At 48.0% G+C, this 20,205-nt stretch overlaps 1 protein-coding gene across 2 annotated transcripts in view; it reads right to left on the minus strand.

Moving 5' to 3' along the window:
- Positions 1-7,456: 7,456 nt before the first annotated feature.
- Positions 7,457-20,205, minus strand: part of LOC112107380 (paired mesoderm homeobox protein 1) — a 76,835-nt gene continuing 64,086 nt past the window's right edge. The window contains exons 3-5 of one of the 2 annotated variants that reach the window (XM_024201051.2): positions 17,920-18,101; positions 15,541-15,609; positions 8,854-8,937 (exon numbers count right to left, since the gene is read on the minus strand). In XM_024201051.2, coding sequence (XP_024056819.1) covers positions 15,555-15,609; positions 17,920-18,101 — 237 coding nt within the window. In that variant the 3' untranslated portion in view covers positions 8,854-8,937; positions 15,541-15,554. Of the gene's footprint in view, positions 8,938-15,540; positions 15,610-17,919; positions 18,102-20,205 lie in introns of both variants that reach the window. The other variant, XM_024201050.3, reaches the window with a different exon arrangement.

Below are 20,205 nucleotides of genomic sequence, written 5' to 3' on the forward strand. Positions count from 1 at the left end.
CTAAAACCCACTTCGTCAGATGCATGGAGTGGAAAATACAGCAGGGAGGTATAAATACACAGCACATGAAAAGATGGGAGTTGCCTTACCAAGTGGGGGGTCAGGGCTAATGAGCCAATTCAATTAAGGTGGAAGTCTCAACCTTAATTGAATTGGCTCATTAGCACTGACCTCCACTTGGTAAGGCAACTCCCATCTTTTCATGTGCTGTGTATTTATACCTCCCTGCTGTATTTTCCACTCCATGCATCTGACGAAGTGGGTTTTAGCCCACGAAAGCTTATGCCCAAATAAATTTGTTAGTCTCTAAGGTGCCACAAGGACTCCTCGTTGTTTTAACTGTTTCAAGAGTCACAACATTTTGGGTCAGGTTTTGGGGAGTAATTTGCAGAGCTTATTTTATCCAAATCGAGAGAATGTACAGAAAACAATTTAGCATTCAGGGCAGTCAAGAGGAGCATGTTTCTGTCTGTCTGTCTCTCTGTTTGTCAGCTGTGGGTTTTGATTGTGTTGGGTTTTGATTGTGTTGCATTTTTGCTACAGAATAATTCTATCCATTTGCACCTCCGCGCCACATGGATCCAGCCCTTCTGGCTCTGAGTTAATAAAACCAAACCTAGTAAAATCCAAAATACTGTCAATCCTTCTGGATTATTAACAGAAACTTCCTCATCAAAAAAATAATCCTGACAAGAAAGGCTCAGCCAGGCTTGGCCCACCTTCAGCTCCCTCCCCTCCTTTATAACGAGTTCTTAAGAAATCAGCTGCAGCAATGAGTCATCACCCTCTTTACCCTTTCTAGCTAGTTCACTCCTGGGGAATGAGGTGGGTGTGTGAGGCAAACCTGCCTGCTTTTTTACCATGCCCTCCTCTTGTTGAGAGCCTTTGTTTCCCCATCTAGGTTATCGGCCCTCATGCCCATCTGACCATGTTGCCCACTAATCCATTCTCTCCACCTGCCCCATCTGCTGAGTGCCCCATACTATTCCCTCCCACCTGCTGGTTCCTCCCCTCCCTGATGCCTCCCCAAAACTCCAGTGGGCTCCCACACCCATTTTCCTCCACCTGCTGGTATCTTTTCTAACCCCCTTCTCCCTCTGGAGAAGGCCCCATTTACTTTACCTGTCAACCACTTCCTCTCAATCTCTAAACTACTGCCCCTATCCAACAGGGAGTCAAAAAACACATAAATGGAGAGATCCAGGCGCTAAAACCACAGGAATGTTCTGGGCTGGCCTGTCCATAGACCCACCCCTTTCCCCACTTAGAGAAAAATCTACTTGTTTTACTTGCATCGATGCCAAGAAATTCCATTTGAGGAGCTACAGCTCAGCAGCTCTGGGTGAGACATGGGTGAGCTCACAGTTCATTTTCCCTGCCCTCCTCCTACCCACACTGAGACGTAGTTAGCTGCATTTTTAAAGTTGTGCAGAAGAATAGCTGTAGGGCAGGTGGGAATTTTTAGAATTAAAAAAAGGGGTTGGGTTTTTTTTGGAAAATGAATTGGGTTTGTTTGTTTTTTCAGAAAAATTGTTGACATTGTAGAAATGCTTCTTGTGGGTTTTTGGTAAATGAAAAATGTCAAGACCAATTTCATTAATATTTTTAATAAAAGAATTTGGAGTAAAAACATCAGATTTAAAAAAATATCTAAAAATGGATCCCTTTGATGTTAAAACCTTAAAACTGCAAAATTTCGCATGAAAATATGCTTATATTTTTTGACCAACTCTAGAAATTAGGGTGTGCATCTATTACAGACTCTAATCAAGTACCCAGTGAGGTCTGAGCCAGCGCCCATGGAGGTGATTAGAAAGCCTTCCACTGACTTTACTGGGTAACAACCCAGGGCTGTTGGCGTTACAAGTGGTGGACTGCACTGGGGAGCCTCTGAAGCTCCAGGCTGCTCTTCCCAGGCCAGGGGAGAATGTAAGTCAGGCAGGCCTGCTCAGTGTGACACTCTGTCCATCTCTAGTGGTGGTCAGGCCAAGTGGAGATCAATGATCCTGCTACAAACTTGGCTAAGAGACCATTTGTAACCCCAACACCGCTAGATGTGTTGTTGGCAGGGGGAATCAAACCTGGGAGGGGCTCCAGGCAGGGGATTGGGGTGCGGGGGGGGGGAGGGCTCTGGCTGGGGGTGCAGACTCTGGGGTGGGGCTGGGAATGAAGGGTTTGGGTTGTAGGAGGGTGTTCTGGACTGGGACCAAGGGGTTTGGAGAGAGGGAGGGGGATCAGGGTTGAGGCAGGGGGTTGGGCTGCAGAGGTGGGGATGAGGGCTCCAGCTGGAAATGCAGGCTCTAAGGTGGGGCAGGGATGAGGGGGTTGGGGGTGCAGGAGGGTGCTCCAGGCTTGGATTGAGGGGTTTGGAGGGTGGGAGGTGGATCAGGGCTGGGGCAGGGAGTTGGAGTGCAGGAGGGGATCAGGGGTGCAGGCTCCAGGCAGCACTTACCTCAAGCAGCTCCCGTAAGCAGTGGCATGTCTCCACTCCGGCTCCTATGCAGAGGTGCGGCCAGGTGGTTCTGCGCCCTGCCCCATCTGCAGGCGCCATCCCTGTAGCTCCCATTGGCTGTAGTTCCTGGCCAATGGGAGCTGTGGAGCCAGCGCTTATGGCAGGAGCAGTGTGCAGAGCCCCCTGGCTGCCCCTACACATAAGAGCTGGAGGGGGGGACTTGCTGCTGCTTCCAGGAGCTGCACAGAGCCACTGCAGGCAGGGAACCTGCCTTAGCCCCGCTGCACCGCCGATCGGACTTTTAACGGCCTGGTCAGCAGTGCTGACCGGAGCCGCCAGAGCCCTTTTACAACTGGGCATTCTGGTCGAAAACTGGACACCTGGCAACCCTACCACAATGGCCAGTCGCAGCTGATGTCTTCTCCGATCTCCCTCTCTGGGGTCTCTGCGGCTAAGTCAGGGGCAAGGCTGAGCACTGCTTGCCTCCAAGGGCTGGCCAGCCCATGACAAGATGCTTCCTACATCGTTTTTTCTGTTGATGCAGTTAATCCACCCCTCCAAGAGGTGGTAGCTAGGTTGACAGAAGTTCTTCTATTGAACTAGCCATGTCTACACCAGGGGTTAGGCATGACATTTTTCACAGCCCTAACCAATGTAGATAGGTCAATCTAGTTTTGAAATGTAGACCAGGCCTCAGTCTCCAGAAGCAGACCCTGGAAAGAAAAGTGACACTGGGCTCTGGTTCAACTGCCACTCCTCCGGTGCCCTGCCCCTGGTGCTCTCTCCAGACTAGCGCAGCAGACACAAATGCATGACAACAAATGGAAAGGGCGGCAGGGGCTCCATTTATTGAAAATGATCATTTCTATTCTAGTCAAACATAGTATATTTTACATCACAAAGCAAGATATAATTTACAGAATATATTTCCACAAGATCTCAAAACCCCTCAGTGGTGTTTTCTCCAGTCCATCATCTTCCCAGTGTTTTTATTTCCCCTCCCCCCACTTAAAATTTCATACAGTCCACCACCACCTTGTTTTTGGACAGACCAATGGTGGAGAGTTGCTCATCAGTATTTGTCCATGAGTGTCAGAGGGGGATACGTCTCATGAACATGTTCTTCCGTATGGGTCCCCAAAGTTTGTGACACCAAGAGTTAATTAGGTAACATCTAAGAAGCCCAGACACAATGCACCTGGAAGTTCTACTAAAGCTGTGGAGAGTTTCATGCCTTCACAATCAGGCCCCTAATTTGCATGTATATTGATACAGTTTTATAAAATACAGAATGAACACGTGTGATCACACTATTGCGCTTTTGCTGAGTAGATGAATAGAAAATCGCTTGTTGGTTGAAATCATCAGCAATGAAAACCTGCAGTTGATCAGCTTTGTCCGTGGACTACATTTACAAAAGCTGGTGGGTGCTGGGTGCATTTTTGGATGTGGTGGTTTTGTGTCTGGCCCTCGTCAGGATACTCCCACTCTGATCTGGTGGAAGTTTACCAATGGGAGGGTGAGAATCCAGCAGACGGGACGACTTCACCAAAAATAAAATCATCGCCACCTAAATAATAAGGCAAAACCTGGAGACATTTCTATGGCTCCACTGCTGCATATACTTATACATACGCATAACTTTACTCACATGTAGTGAATGTGATTATTGTCATGAGTGAAGTTAAGCATGTGCATAAGTGTTTGCAGGATCAGGCCTTAATTAAGTCCTGGTATTTACAGGCAAATCTCAGTTTAAGAGTCACAACAATTCAGGGAACACAAATTGGGCAACTTTGGTCCCGGGAGTTTGCACATTCGTCCTTTCTGAGCTGTTTTCCCACCAGCATAAGAAATGGATTCCTTTGGGTACGTCTATACTTACCCGCTGGTTCGACGGCAAGCAATCGAACTTCTGGGTTCAATTTATCGCGTCTTGTCTGGACGCGATAAATCGAACCCAGAAGTGCTCGCCGTCGACTCCGGTACTCCTGCTCGGCGAGAGGAGTACACGGAGTCGACGGGGGAGCCTGCCTGCCGCGTCTGGACCGCGGTAAGTTCGAACTAAGGTACGTCGACTTCAGCTACATTATTCACGTAGCTGAAGTTGCGTATCTTAGTTCGAATTGGGGGGTTAGTGTAGACCAGCCCTTTGCTGAGACTCAAAGTGATTTCTGCCTGCAGAAGATGCCTCGTGGTGTATCAAAAAGTGGAGACGGGCTAGGGTACTACAAAAATGCAGCATTCATTGATTGAAAACTTTGGCCCAGATTCTCAGCTAGCATCTGTCCTCCATTGACTTCATCAAAGCCATGCCAATACACACACGCTGAAGATATGGTTCCTGCTTTTAATTTGAATGTGAGTTCCCTCCCCCAAGCTCTGCTTGGCGCAGGATTGGGTGAGCTGAAAGTACCCCAAGTATCAATTTAAAAGCCGAGAAAGAAAGGAAGCTCTTTGAGCCATTTCCTAGAAGTTTGCCATGGTGATTGGACCTCTCCACACAGCGTCTGATCTCAAGAGTTCTGTGAAGATGAACCATCACCCTTCTTAACCCCAACACAGAAACACAGTTATCCAAAAGGACGCAATTTCTCTCTGCTGGGAAAATGCAGCTCCGAATTCATAGTTTAAGACACCACATAGTATTTTGTGCTGAGCTATTTCCTTTCATCTGAACAGCTCCATAAATGAAGCCTCACAACACTCCTGTGAGGTAGGTAAGTACTAGTCTCCCCATATTGCAAAGTAGGAGAGCCAGGCACAAGAGAGGTGAAATAACTTGGCCAATGTCACGCAGTGAGTCGGCAGTGGACACAGCAGCACAACCCAGGAGTCATGACTCCTAATGCCCTGCTAGATAATACAATGCACCTCAGAAAACTGGAGATAACATTAAATGCTTTCCAATATTTATACTTTCTTGTAAATTTATTCCTATCCCCTTCAAGGATGTATCTGTAGGCTGGTGCTGGAAAGAGTGGATAATTAAAGGGTGTCTTTGTCCTGGCACATATCTAAGTCCCATTGGTTGTGTCTACACTAACATTTTTCCTTTAAATTTCTCCCTATTGCACTACCATCGACTGATGGTAACAGCAGACAGAGGTTGAGTGCAGGCCAGTCACAGTCATTTGGGGGCGAGGGATAACTCAGTGGTTTGAGCAGTGGCCTACTAAATCCAGGGTTGTGAGTTCAATCCTTGAGGGGGCCACTTAGGGATCTGGGACAAAATCAGTACTTGGTCCTGCTAGTGAAAGCAGGGGGCTGGACTTGATGACCTTTCAGGGTCCCTTCCCAGTTCTATAAGATAGGTATATTGCCATACATTTTAACCACTGTGTTGCCTCAGTCTGTTCTGAGGGCTATGCCCCGCAGTGATTTGAACACCAGTAGTTGTCGATTGCTGTGCCACCAGCAGAACAGCACTTTTGGTAGTGTAACAATAGTGTCATCCCCCAGGTAATCAAAAATCATGAGTCAGCCACCCCCAATAAATCATAAGATCAACTTAAAAATAATAATTCATAGAAATGTAAAACTTGAAAGGACCCCAAGTGGTCATCTGGTTTGTCCCCCACCCTGCACTTGAGGGCATTGGGTCCTGTAAATATTGGGTCATTTTTCTTTACTGTCTAACTTTTGAGCCTTTAGATGACACTTTGGTCACACTGTCTCGCTTTTCTTCACAACCACAAGGGTTAGAATTTTGCGGGGTGCAGTAGGGGGATGCTAAATGAAAGCAGAGATTTTCTTGCAATCATGTGACTCCAGGACCTGTGGCTTTAGGAACCCCACCAAATATCCCAATAAAATCATGAGGGTCAACAACCCTGATGCAATGGTGGGAAGTTTGAAGCGTAATGCTGGCACCAACTAGGCAATGCCTGGCTGTATTATGACATCCTCATGCCACACACAGAACTCTTCGGGACATCCGCAACTGCATGTAACCCGGCCAGCTAGAGCTCAGAAGCTAAGCAGAGTTAGATAGAGAACTAGAGGGGTAGGCCAATCTGCTTAAAAAGTTGATCTGTTTTGAAGGGCAAATTCTACTCAAGTCGGAGGGAGGGAAGGCAAGTCTATCTGTCCAGCATGGCATGTGGACTCCTAAATGAACCGTCCTGTAAGGTTGGGCAGCACAGTTGCACCCTGGTGTTGGTGACTCAGCAGGAGGCGCTCATCCCCTGGATTCAGTCCTGAACGAATCCACGCCAGAGCACACAGAGGCGCCGTCTTTTAGATACAACCAAAATCCCGGCTGCATGGGGGCCAGCTCATCACCTCATGCAAATCAGCCCAGCACTGCAGTCAGCGGAGTGACACCCGTTTAGACCAGTGGAGGATCTGGCCCTTGGTTCATATGCTTTTTGCAAGTGTTAAGCCCGATGCTCGGGCTAAATTTTAATTCATATTCTGCCTACGTAACATTTCACCTTCATTTTAAATGGCTGTGCGTGGTTTTAGAATGGTGGGGCCTATTGCCAGACCAAAGCCATATTCCAGCCAAAAGGTGCCTGCTTCAACACCTAGATATAGATCTACGGTACTGTTTGGGAAATGCTCTGTGTATATATAATCATCAGATCAGTGCCCAATGCTTACTCACATCGAATAGTACCTTGAACAGTCCATTGACTTCAGTGGGTCCATTCAAGGAGCAAAGTTCTACTCAGCATGAGCAAAGGTCTCAGCACCTGGCCCTCAATGGCTCTACTTCTGTACATAAGTGCTACTTGGCGTGAGAAAGGCTGGCAGAAGCAGGCCCTCTGGTTTCACTCAGGTGTATCCCCACTGGCAGCAGTATAAGCACAAGGGGATCATCTTTCCCTCAGGACGTATGCATGGGGGGAAACTTTCCAGGCACAGATCCAAGACAGCTTCATAATGTTGTCCCTCCTCTCTCTAGACTGTGGGGGGAAGTACAGAAGGGGATCTGATAGGAATCTCATCCCTGTCTGAGTCTCACAAGGGGGAGGGCGTTTCAGGGGAAAAAGCACTGTTGGCTCCTGCTGTCTTACCTTGGTGTGTAATCCCTCCATGGTGGGAGAACCCCCTCTATCGCCTGGCACCGCACCCAGTGGATGGTCCTGTGTCTTCGGTGGATTTCCCAAGATCTGACTGGATCTGAAGTGCTGGAGGGCCAGAGTCCTCACTTCTCTGGAGGAGCAAACCCTACTCACTCCACAAATGGAACTTCACAATATTTCTTCCCCCAGGGCCTCGTCAGATAGGTTTTCCCATAGGAAGAGATGATCTAGCCCTGAATATTGACCTCCAGATTTGGATCAACTGGATCCTGAGTTTTGCCTGACTAAAGACATGGGGATTTGGCCAACAGCTTGTAATGTGCTGTGGCCTTCTGTGAGATGAAATGTTCTAAGTGTAAGCTATTTATTATTGCTATGATCGAGGGCAGCATACGACCATAAATGGGAATCTGGCACTCCAATATGTATCTGTCTCTTTAGGAACTTGGCTGGAGCACACACATCCTGAACATTTTCAATGTATTTTTATTTTGTTTAATAAAAAACACCAACCAAGCTTGCATGTATATCTTATATATATAAATATATACAGTATATATAAAACAAATGCGTTTGGACAACACCTTTACCTGTGGCACAAAACATAAGGTATAGAAAGAAGCGTAAGGCAAAGTCCTAATCTTTGAGCTCCCGAGCAATCTCCCCCATGCAGACACGCACTCTAGCTTGAGAAGGATCTTCTCTTCTTTGGCTTTTCAAAGAGGCTGGGCCAGAAATAATCAGACAGAGGCGAATAAGTTCTAAACTCAAGATGGGTGTGAATGAAACGCTGAACATTTCAGGCAACTGGACTAGAGGAACCCACCGCGTTGCTCGAAAAGCCTCCTCAGAGGCTAATGATAACGACTTTGCAGCTGCAGCCTTGGTCTGGAGCGATGGAAGGATACTTCGATCTCATGCGGATACAACAGAGGGGTTTGGCTTCAGAATTCCCTTTTCTAGAGTGAGCTGGGGCACAGGAGGTGAGGGACCCGGTGCTGAACCTCAGGAAAGTCTAGGGGAGAAGTTCAAAGGTTGGATTGATAGGGTTTCTTTTGCAGTCATGTATAAAATAAACAACAAGGATGGAATTGTCCTTAACTGAAGAAGCTCATAGTATACTGAGCAGAAGCGATAAACCTGACACAAAGTGGTGGCATTATCCCACAATGAAAGAGGAACATCATAACTAATTTGCAGTTCATTTTTCTCCTGCTTTTGTCCCAATAGTCAGTTCAGGGTTTATTTTTTCAGCATGAGCAAACTGCTAAGCAGGACGGGTGTCATTTTGTTTTACTCTTTCTTTGAGACAGTGTTTAATTGACTGTCGGTACTTGGTTCCTCTGTAAACTATATTCCTTTGCTTTCAGTCTCAGGTTGGCAATGCTGTTGGCCATGTTCATGCCCTGGGCAGGGCTAGCATTGGTACACGTAGCAGAATAGGTAGCCATGGCGCTGTTGGGGTGGAGAGAAGAGGAGAAAAGAAAGAAAAACAAAATCAGAATCCAGCTGCAAATCAGGGCTGCATTGAACTCGGAAAACAGTCGCGAGGTGAGCGGGTGCTGGCATGGGCATACATCATGATGTATAATGTTTCAGTTACTGGGTGCAACATTCCTTACCATGACTGGACATTTTCGTAATTTCTCTTTTAGCGCACTGATGGATCACCCTATCTAACGACACTTCCCAGGCTACAGGCTGATCCAAAGCCAGCTGAAGTCAAAGGGTTATGAACCAGCCCCACAACGACCAAAGTACATGAGAATGTACTACAAATAGTCATCAGATGCAAAGTTCACATTCAGAGCCAACCTTTGTCAAAGTTCAGGGGTGCTCAGGTCTGAGGTCCTGGCTCTAGAATATATTGGAAGGAACACGCCTGCATTAGCAGGAAGATAGACTAGACACAGCCCTTTTCCGCCTCTGATTTCTATGATTGGAGATTCTTTCTAATGGCAAGTCTACCTTGGGAAAATTTGGGGGTTTACTACAGGTAAGGGAGCAAAGGTTTTGCCAGTGTGTTGCACATATTCCAAATTGCTGGTGATATTTCTAAGTGGCTGCACAATTCAGAGCTGGACCCTTAGAATTTTACATGCAGTTCAGTTATATTTGCTGCTTGAGACAGAAACTTTCAGATGATCCAGAACAGACCCTATTCCAGGCCAAGCAGCTACCAGACCCATTTCACAGGAAAATAAACTCAGGAAAGTCCATTTTGCCACAAAGACCCAGATGGACCACGCCGCCACTTCCTGTATGGAATGGCAAACAGTTTTCTGTCACTTGCGTCCCAGCCAAGTTTTGTCAGTCACTAGCATTCATTGTTACATCACCTGAGTGGCCTGGCCAAAGAGAGAAAACTGAGCTTCATACCAAACGCCACCGAGAAACAGAAAGAACAGATCATGAACACTCACATTTCTCACTGCCCAGCCTAGAAATGGGCACGGTAGCAGTGCCATGCTTTAGCTTTAGGGAACACCGTCTCCTAGACTACAGGAATTATTTGACTCAGCACATCCATTCAGGCATTTTTTTCCTAAACACTTCCTTTGCACTTTTGGTAGGGCTGTGGGATAAGATGGACTTTTATCACCGGATAAAACCTCAGCAGCATTCCTATTGGGAAACTTTACTCCCATGGCCCTGCTCCATTTTCTCTGTTGTCCCTTTTCCTGTTTAACAGCTGATCAGTAACTGTGAACATGGATGTGGCATATCCCTTTACAGCCACTGTACGGCTGTAACCTGAGACGTCTAGCACCGATTGGAGAACGAATGCACAAGGTGTTACAGAGTGTGACAGTAGCTGCCACTAAGCATCACTGGACAGCACGTACATGATCTAACAGTCATCTCTCATAAGGCCCGATCCAAAACCTACTGTAATCAAGGGGATTCCAAACTGTCTTTATTACAAATGCTCAAACTGCTTTCGACTCATATTAACTTTGTGGATGGGAAAGATACCCAGCCTGACGCAGGGAAATCATGTGGGAAAGAGGTCAAAACAGCATTAAGGATGAACAGCTTTGAATAAAATACAAACCCACCTGCACCTTTGTCCTGTATTGTAAATGTAAACCTTCAACCCTGAAGCTTTCCTGAGGTTCAATAATGTTTGGTTACATTTATTATTTATATTTATTGGTATTGTGGTAACGCCTAAGAACTGCAGTCACAGACCAGGATCCCATTGTGCTAGGTGCTGTACAAACACAGAACAAAAGGATGGTCTGTGTCCCACAGGGCTTGCAATCTAAGGATACATCTACACTCCTCAAGCCGATGTACCCAAGTTAGCTTGAATCTGGCTAGCTCAGGTCCCAGAACAGGGAAGCTGTGGCAGCACGGGCTATCCCTGGAAGTGATTACCCTGGGTTCCAGGCAGGATCAGATAGCCCATGCTGCTGCAGCGTATATGATCCTGCCTGGAACCTGGGGTAATCACTTCCAGGGCTAGCCCATGCTGTCACAGCTTCACTACTCCAATACCTGAGCTAGCCAAATTAAGGCAGACTCAGTTACGTCAGCTCAAGCTGCAGTCGTACCCCATGATTGCAGTCTAGATATACCCTGTGAAAACTATGTTTAATTTTAATGCTACATCTACCTTTCCAGAACAAAAGTAGAAATTCCTTGTTCCTGAGAAATTCCCTGAGCAGTTTTTCAGGAACAACAGATGTGGGTCATTCAGATAAAAGCCCGATCTGAACTGGGGAACTTGCAATGATTGCCCGATGCTGATTTAAAGACCCCGAGGAAATAAAGTGCACTGAATGAGTGACACAATTTTAAAAAGAAACCCAATAGTTTGACAGACTACATTTCTCATGTGTACCGCAGACAATTGAGAAGTATCAGGAAATCAATTCAGGTTTGGGATTTTGTCAAGGCTGATCCCAGTTTTCTGTGATTTTTAGCTGTATCTAAATATTGTAATATAATTTATGCTAATAGGCTGGCATACACCCCTGCTAGGGTGACCAGATGTCCCTATTTTATAGGGACAGTCCCGATATTTGAGGCATTTTCTTCTGTAAGTGCCTATTACCCCCAACCCGCATCCCGATTTTTCACGCTTGCTGTCTGGTCACCCTAACCCCTGCGCAAAAGGCCATACACCACTTACGTCCTTAAAATACATTTTATATGAGACTTAAGTGGTGTCTGGGCCTGGGGATGGGTGAAAACCTGGCGGGGGGGCCGGGAGGGGGGGCGGTGTAGGAAGGCCTAGCATCCCTGCTATGGAAATATGCTGGGAGTTCTGCTCCCATGTAAACTTGTGTACAGCTGGAGGAGTGATAGAGGGGACCTGCAGAAGCTGCAGTGGCACCCAGGATTGGGTTGGGGAGCAGAGAGTGGGATCTGGAGGGTCTGGAATGGGCCCGGGAGCAGGTAGGATCCCCCGGGATCCTCCTTCCCAGCCTGGAGCCAGCTGCCGTCCCTCCTGCCCCATGGTGAGTCTCAATATCTCCCCTTTCTCTCTCCTACCCTTCTGCCCTGCACCCCAGCCCGCCTGATCCTTGTGCTGGCTCTCTGCACAGAGGTGAATGTCATCCTCAAAGTTTTGAAAGCCCTCTAGTGGTCATTTTCATTACAGTACTTCTTAGTACAGGAAAGAGCCTGTTGGGTTGTACTTGTCTCTCGTCTTGTCTTATACATTGATTGTAAGATGTATGGAACCATATTTTCATTATACTGGTGTACACCACCCAGCACAATGGGGCCCAGATCTTTTACTGGGGCCTGGATGAGCTACCACAATACAAATAGTGAATAATAATTACACTACCCAAAATCCCAAATAGGAAGAGTCTGCTTGGAGAATGGAAAAATACTGTAGCGTTTAGTAGCACAACTCAAGGTTTCTGTTTTTCATTCAGTTAAAAATCCCAACTTCATATGCACAACTATATCACAGTTCTGGCGAAATTTCATCTCCCCTCACCAGGAAATGGCTAGACATAAATCCCAAATAGGTTCCCAGTTCAATGGGATTTGGGCATCTAATTCCTTTAAACTCCTTTGAAAAGCTCCGTCTCCACAACAGCGGCACAGCAACAGTGCTACAGCAGTGCCACTGGACCGTAGATGCTTCCTACATCAACAGAAGGAGTTTTCCCATCGATGTAGATAATCCACCTCTCTGAGATGTGGAAGCTAAGTTGACAGAATTCTACAATCAGCTTTGCTGCACCTACCGTGTGGGTTGGGGGCCACGAAATCTTTCACAGCCCTGAGCAATGTAGCTAGATTGACATAAGTTTTAGGTGTAGGCCAGGCCTCAGCCTTTTTGTTACAGTGACTCCTGATAGAAGCTGGTTTGGCTTCAATGCTAACCGTCCTGTCTACATCATGAATTATAATAACCAGATGGTCAAAGGTCTCTCAACAATAACTTAGGATAGGAGAATTTGAGGGGAGACTAAATTTTCCACTCTAGACACATTCTACCTCAACAGCAGTCATTATACAAAAGAACAAACACCTGTCAGGGATGGACTAGGTATACTTGGTCTTGCCTCAGCATAGGGGTCCGGACTAAATGACCTCTCACGGTCCCTTCCAGCGATATATTTCTATGATTCTGTAAAATGCAGCATAGAGCTGTGTGAATAACCGATTTGTCGGTTCACCGGCAAGTCAAAAACAAAACAAAACAAAATTAAATTTCATTTCAAGTCTACCCAAAACCATTTTTCAGAGAATTGAAAAGTGAAAGAAAAAAAAAGTTTCCTTCAACCTGAAATTAAATGTTTCATTTCAGTTTCAAGCATTTTCAATTGTTTTTTCATTAAATGAAAGGAAATTTTGAAGCAAAAAGTTGTTTCAAGCTAAAAAAAAAATCGATTTTGGGGTAATATTTTGTTAGGGTTTTTTCCAGCCAAAACAACTTACTGAATTTGCAAAATATTTTGATGTTGCCAAATCTGCATTCTTCACCGAAAAAAAGATTCAGCTGAAATTCACGAGCTCTAATGCTGCAGGGCTCTACAACGGTCCCAAACACAACAGCTAACAACAGCGTCCTAGAAGCATCTTGGGCCATTACTGTAGAATACTAGGGTAGTCATGGTAAGGAATTATTATAAAACTTCGGCTGGATCTCTCTTTCACTTACTTCTATTGTACTATAGCAACCCCAGCCCAGTGAGCTACTCCGTAGTCTGCTTCATAGTTTGTGCAACTCTATTCCAGTGAATTTCTTAATCCACTCCAGAATATGACTAGCAACTGACTGAATTTGAGGGGTGCAGAGAACAGAGTACACACACGAGAACAATTGGCCTATAAAAAATCAATAGTTTAATACCCCCACTGCTGTCTTCTTTTGGTTCCAACATAGGGATGTTACATTTAACTCCCACCAACATTAATAAGCTTTGTTTGCATACATTGTAAAATGGTGCCAAGAGGCGAGGACACAGAATTTGAAGCAAAGACCTCCTTAGTTCTAATTTTGACTCTGCTACTGTGTTTCTCTGAGGCCTTGGCCAAGTCACTTGATTCCAGTGGAATTTAGGGGCCATCTGGGCCTTAATCTCTCTGCTTCACTTTGCCTGTCTCCTAAATGGGAATAATACATCCCTAGCTAACAGGGGTGCTGTGAGACGGGGTGAGCTAACGGTTGCAAACCACCTCAAAGTTCAGCGATATGTGGTGTGGTTAAGCACAATGAAGTTTATAAGCTCCTGGGTCTTCCCTTTCTCCATTATAGGATGGCACAAGAGTTGACAGCAGCCCATTAACCTATTTTTCAGAATAGGATAGAAACAAGGGTATATAAAACTCAATCAGGTGTTTACAAGACCCACTGAAGTAATTGCACAGGTGCATCTTTCCTGCATCTCCCAATAGCAAGGCAGCTCTGGCAGAGATGCTGGGAGTGGGGGGCTAGGTGACAAGAGTTTTTTCCTCCCAGAAGAAAGCCTCCTATAGGGCTTTCTTGTGATCACCCCAGCCTCTGTCTCGTGGACTCTGCTGCTGGTGAAGGGCAGGGTGGTGTGGAAAGGAAGCCATTAGCCGTTAGGACGCCTACCTCAGGGAAAGCAGATCATCTCTGTGGATCTCCCACCTTTGCTCGCCTTACATCTGCCCATGGCCACTGCCTGCAGGTGTGAGCAGCAGAGACCACAGGTTTCCCCTGCTCTGCCATCCTGCCTTGGGCCTGCACTCCGCCCAGCAGAGCTCTAGCACCTGTGGAAGGGATGGCCCCGGAGCACAAAGGGCATAGCTCTGTGTTCTGCGGGCCTCTGTGCTAACTAAGACACCTGGGCTTCAGTAGCCCAAGTAGCCCGCAGAGGGGCTTGTCACTGGGGACGCGGAGAAGGGGAGGATCAGTGATCGGGGGGCGGGGGGATTGGAACAGGGCTGCTTGTCTTTGAAAGATGAACTTGGGAGCCCAACTCTCCATGTCACAGCAAACTAGGGGGTCACAGCAGGAAGCTGGAGGATGTAAGGGTGTGCTGGGTGTGGGTGCTAACAGAGCTGGACCCCAAAATCACTGAGCACTCTGTAGGCCACACGTTTGCCATGTATTTCTGGGCCAGCCATAAGTCTTTGTGTCAAACTGCAACCCTGAAGGGGAGAGGGCAGCCCTATGAACTGTGACCCTGAAAGGAAAGGGGTCTCTCTATCAACTGTAATGTGGTGGGAAGGGGAACCTCTATGAGTTGACTCAGGGAAGGGGAACCCTTATAAACAGTGGCCTGGAAGGGACAGAACACCCCTAAACACTGTGACCTAGAGGGGGGAGTGCACCCATCCACATGGACCTGGAGCAGCATGGGGCACCCCTCTAAACACTGCATCTGGCCTAGGCCCACCCACCTAATCCATGAGCCTGACAGTTTCCTCCTGCTGCCGTCCCTTCTGTGCTCCCTGCCAGGGCCTGGCATGGCTCGCGTTCGAGCCCACTTCAGTCCCTCCTCTCTACAGCAGCCCAGACCAGCCTAGCCAGCTGGCAGTCTCCTCCTTGCCTTTCCAGTGACCATGCTGCCTCCGCCCCATACAGCCCATACAGAATGCCCCCTGCCCCCTGGAAGTTACCTTTGCAGTGTCTTCTAGAATCCGTTATGAAGCCCCTCGTGTAAACAACATCTTGGGAGGGACGAGGATCTATTTTTAAAAGTGTGAGAGGTAGAAATGAGCCACGCAAGTTCAACAGACCCCCGTTACCGTGACCATAACAGCTATAGGGGATGGGAAGGGAGCGGCCATCTGCACTCATCTCTCCTGGACTGTCTCACCACCCCACTCCTCCCCAGCAAGCAACACTGTGGGCAAAACCCCCAAGCCAGGATGCAATGCTGGGAGCTAACCCCCATGGGAAGGGGCTTTGCCAGCCAGGCAGGTAAAAACCAGAGGGCAAGGCCTGGCCCCAGTGTACAGGGCAAAAAAGTGGGCTCATTGAGTTCATCTAGTGTCACGACCAGACCACACTCCTTGTCTGTACAGAGGGGGCGTCCTAACCCCCTCTTTATTCTAACGTGAGGTTGCGGTGTGGACATGGTTGAGGACCACTGAGCAAAGGTACCAAAATACAGGGGATGCCACGTGACGAGTGATTGTTTGTTGCATGGCTGCTGCGAGGAACAGGCCCGATTGACTTTGGGCAGCAGAGACCTTTGATCGGGTATGGCTCTCTAAGGCCAGCACAGGGGATGTTGCTTAGCTGGGCTGACATTGGGCTGTGACAGGATGGAGCAATGGCCAAGAGTCTCAAGCCTTTCATTTAAATTCAAGCCACAGTGCTAAAAACATCCACCAGCCACCTACCCCTCCCCACAAGCCAGCACAACCTGAGTTCCCTCCATCCACCAGAGAGCAGGCCCCAGCTGGCTGGGGACTGCCCAGAGACGGGAGGCGAGGGCTGTGAATTGTATGAAGCGCAAATGCTAAGGAGATTTTTCCCTTTCTGATTTTATGCTGGCAGCATTTCTCATGGCCCAGTAACTCCCAGAACATGCTATCAGGCCGGCTTCCACTCGTGGAGAGGAACGCCCGCCCCTGCTCCTTTTAGCAAAGTATTTATCACTTCCTCCCGCCACTGCTCCAGAAAGCTCCCTCTGCTATGTGGTTCAGCGGAGAGGGAAGCTGGGCCCCTGTTTTGCTACCCTGTTTGTATATTTCCAATATTGGCAGGTCACCTTGGGTGTGAGTGGGAGCAACCAGACCTACCAGAGCAACAACGCCAGTGCCAGAAAAAACACTTTCCATGGCAGCAATGAACCTCGCCCGCTCACGTTTTCCCCTTGGCTTAGTCTTGTCCTTGTTAAAATAAAAGACCTGAGACTTGCGAGACCCAGAACTGAGCAGGTTCAGGCTGGTGCTCTGGGGCCCAACAGCTGAGTCTTGTTGTCTCCTTACCCAGCCCTGCCCCTGTGCCCTAGAGCTGACCAGACAATGCTGGGACGACCCAGCTGAGCCTATTGCTAGATCAGGGTACGGGAAGTTCCCGGAACTTTCCCAACCTGCCTAAGGATGGAAGAGTTACGTCAGTTCTTGGCCTCTCTGCTGAGACTGCCAACAACAAGTTAATGCCTGTGCACTAGGAACAAGAGAGAGGAACCACTCACTAATCTCACATTCGCCACCAGAAGGCGACTTCTTTCAGAGACTGGTGCCACCCACACCTGCGTTCAAACAAGCATCCCCCAGAGGAAAGACTCGGCATTCCCTCTCCACTCCTGCCAGCCACCCCAGGGCACAGCGGTTCTAGTTTTTTAACAACAAAAGTGGCCAGGTCCTTAAAGTGCTCAACAAAGGCTACCATTGTATCAGCGTCCCCTTACCAACGTGGGTGTTCTTGTGGCATTTAATCTAGATGCTGTATTTCAAATGAAACAAGCCAGAAATTAGTCACATTAAATTTGATTCTTTATTTAAGCAAGCTCACAAAATGTAACGGCTCCGCCTTTCCCTTCTCCCTCCATTCTTTCTTTAAGCTGTCTGAACTGCATAAAGGGGCCACAAAGAGACAAGAAACAGCCCCCTAGAGAATCTCTGTTGCAAGGGGGTTTCTTGCCTGGCACAAGGCTGACATAAATGTTCTATGCTAGCCCTACTTGCAGCCCCAGGCATAGGGTGTGTGTTGAGGATGGACCAGGGCAGGAGGGGTTTGGCCAGAATGCTATGTGCTCCAGCTGTGCAATGTCTATAGGGCGTTGTTACAAGCCAGTGCAACTTAGCGCAGTGCTGGGGCTGCTCTAAATTGTCCCAGGAAGCCTCCCAGGTCAGAATTAGGGAGGCACAAAGGTGGCTTAAAGCCTGGGTGTGGGAAAGGAGCAATAGGAAATCTGGCCCAAGATATAGCTCTCACAGGGTGCTCCCAGTGAGCGTCACTGTCAGATGAAGAAGGAGCTCTGAAGGTGATGGCTGACCAAGGCCAGAGGAGGCTGATCACCTAGAGATGGGATATGCATTCACCTGTAAGGCGAGGCTGTTCCCCAGGAGAGATAGTCAGTGGGTCTTGGAGCTGGGCGAGGTACTATGGGCTGCTCCACCGCAGTCACGTCCCCTGAATAGGATTTGAGAAGGGAGGCGTTCTTGTTGGCCAGCATAGCTCTCTCGTTCCTGCGGAACTTTGCTCTTCGGTTCTGAAACCACACCTAGGAGGAGGGGGAAAGACAGACAGGCCAGAGATTATAACCTGCTCCATTGATGTTCTGCTACTCTCCCTGCATTATCAGATACTTGGGGGCCCAGGCACCCTGGTGTGATGGTGGCCTGGAGAGCCAGAACCCCGTTGTGAGGAAAGGACCAGCAGTGGACGGATGCACTGTGTCTGCAGGAGGAGCTTCCATTATGCCTGAGCAGCTAATCATCTTCCCTACCCAAGGTGAAGCAGCAGCATGTGGGAGGTCATGTGCTTCCAAGCTGGGACCCACAGGGGAGATGCTCATGAGCTGGACCTCTCCTGCTTCTGGATATTCCAGGACCCAGGATGATGCTGGTGGCCTCATGTCTCCACCCCAGTGCCTGAGCACCAAGGATCCTCTCAGCGAAGATGCAGATGTCCTGTCTGGCCTTTAAGATCACGGCTGCTCTTGGAGGGGCTGCTGGCTGCTTGAACCTCATTCCTGAATGACAGGGATTCTTGGGAAGTTGCTGCTGGTCCATTGCCCTGAGCTGTAGAAGCGGCTGCTTTTATGTTAGGATTTGCCCTGCTGTCCTAATGCATGGTGATCCCTTTCCCTGACTATGCCTGGCACTCATGCCCTGCCCTAAAATACAACACACATACCTTTGCTGCTAGCCCATGCATACACACACATATGTATGCGCACACACAAACACTCACGCACGTGTGCGCAAGTTATTCAGCTCAGTACAGGGGTACTAGGTGAATTTGAATGGCCTGTGTGGTGCAGGACGTCAGACTAGATGATCTAACAGTCCCTTCTGGCTTTAAACTCTGAATCTATCAATGAACAAACATACACACATGCTCACAGGTGTTCTCTCTCACACACACGCACGCGTGCACACACCCACAAGCTCTTTCCCTTCAGTCCAAGAAACCATCAGAATTTAAAAGGCCGATTTCATTCATTCCCTGACCCGTCCCACTCTTGTGCTCTCAAACTGCTCAAGGGCTTTACTCTCACCCTCCGCACATCTTGGGGAAACCCTGCTTGGCTAAACTAGCAAATGTAAGAACAAGAGAGAGTTTATGCTGTTATAACTCTGGTGATAACTGATGTGAACAGAGGTTTGGGAGGTGGACTGTTCCCTGCAATGCCACTCTAGGCCTGGATACTCACTGGGCAGTGGGTGCATCCGTTCTGGTTAAATAAATCTAACTCAAACCTTCATCAGAACCTCTGGTGGAACCCAAGACTCCTGGCACTTGGATAAGGCTGTGAGCAATTTGTTTCCTTGTATCTTTCAGTTTCATACAGCTCTGTGTTTCTGGGCTCTGGCAAGGATTGAGAAAGGTCACTCACAGGGTGTTTCCAGCCTGAGCAGAAGCAGGAAGCCTTGGCAACCCCATGAAGAACCCTATGCTGTTGTGATTCCCTACCCGATCTTGAAATCTCTTGAGGTTCAGAACAAGTCGAGGGGATCTTTAGCTCTGATGCGGACCATTGGTGGCACTCTGGTGGTGTGATGAGACTCCCTGGGTGCACAAAGCTGGCATAACCAGCTCTCTCTGCCTCCCTCTCCACAGGACCTCTAAGCAATGGCACATGGTTAGAGTGATGCTGCACTCCATCAACCCCCATCCAACATAATAGCCCTTTGGGGCCTGTTACTGCTGCCACAAGTCCTGAGGCTGCTTCATCTTGCACAGGGGCACAAGGGGGGTTCAAACCCGCCTTTGCTTGCCATACTGGGTCTACACGGAGTGCACCTTAGCCAGGCCAGAAGGCTAAAGCCACGATGCACAACCCAACTTTGGGATCTGAGCCGAAAGTCTCAACCTTTTGAGGTTTCTCTCATCATGATCCAGAACCTTCTTCTCTACCCCCAAAAGTAGCATACATTTGCCACCATAATTAAATATTGGGTGTAATGCCTCCATAGGAAGCTCAGTCTACAGTGTATAACCCACACAGCTCACTTTGGAGAAGGCTTCTTGACTTGGCATTTTTGCCTGTGTCGTCAATCTGATTACAAAAATAGACACCACTTCCAAGCCCCTGCTGAGTTGTCTCTGATTGCTAAAGCAGATGAGATTTGCACTTGTGTTTCTTTCATGGCACATTCCTA

The sequence above is a fragment of the Terrapene carolina genome, unplaced genomic scaffold, assembly GCF_002925995.2.
Source record: "Terrapene carolina triunguis isolate 2854851 unplaced genomic scaffold, T_m_triunguis-2.0 Scaffold212, whole genome shotgun sequence".
In the NCBI taxonomy this organism is placed as follows: Eukaryota; Metazoa; Chordata; order Testudines; family Emydidae; genus Terrapene; species Terrapene triunguis.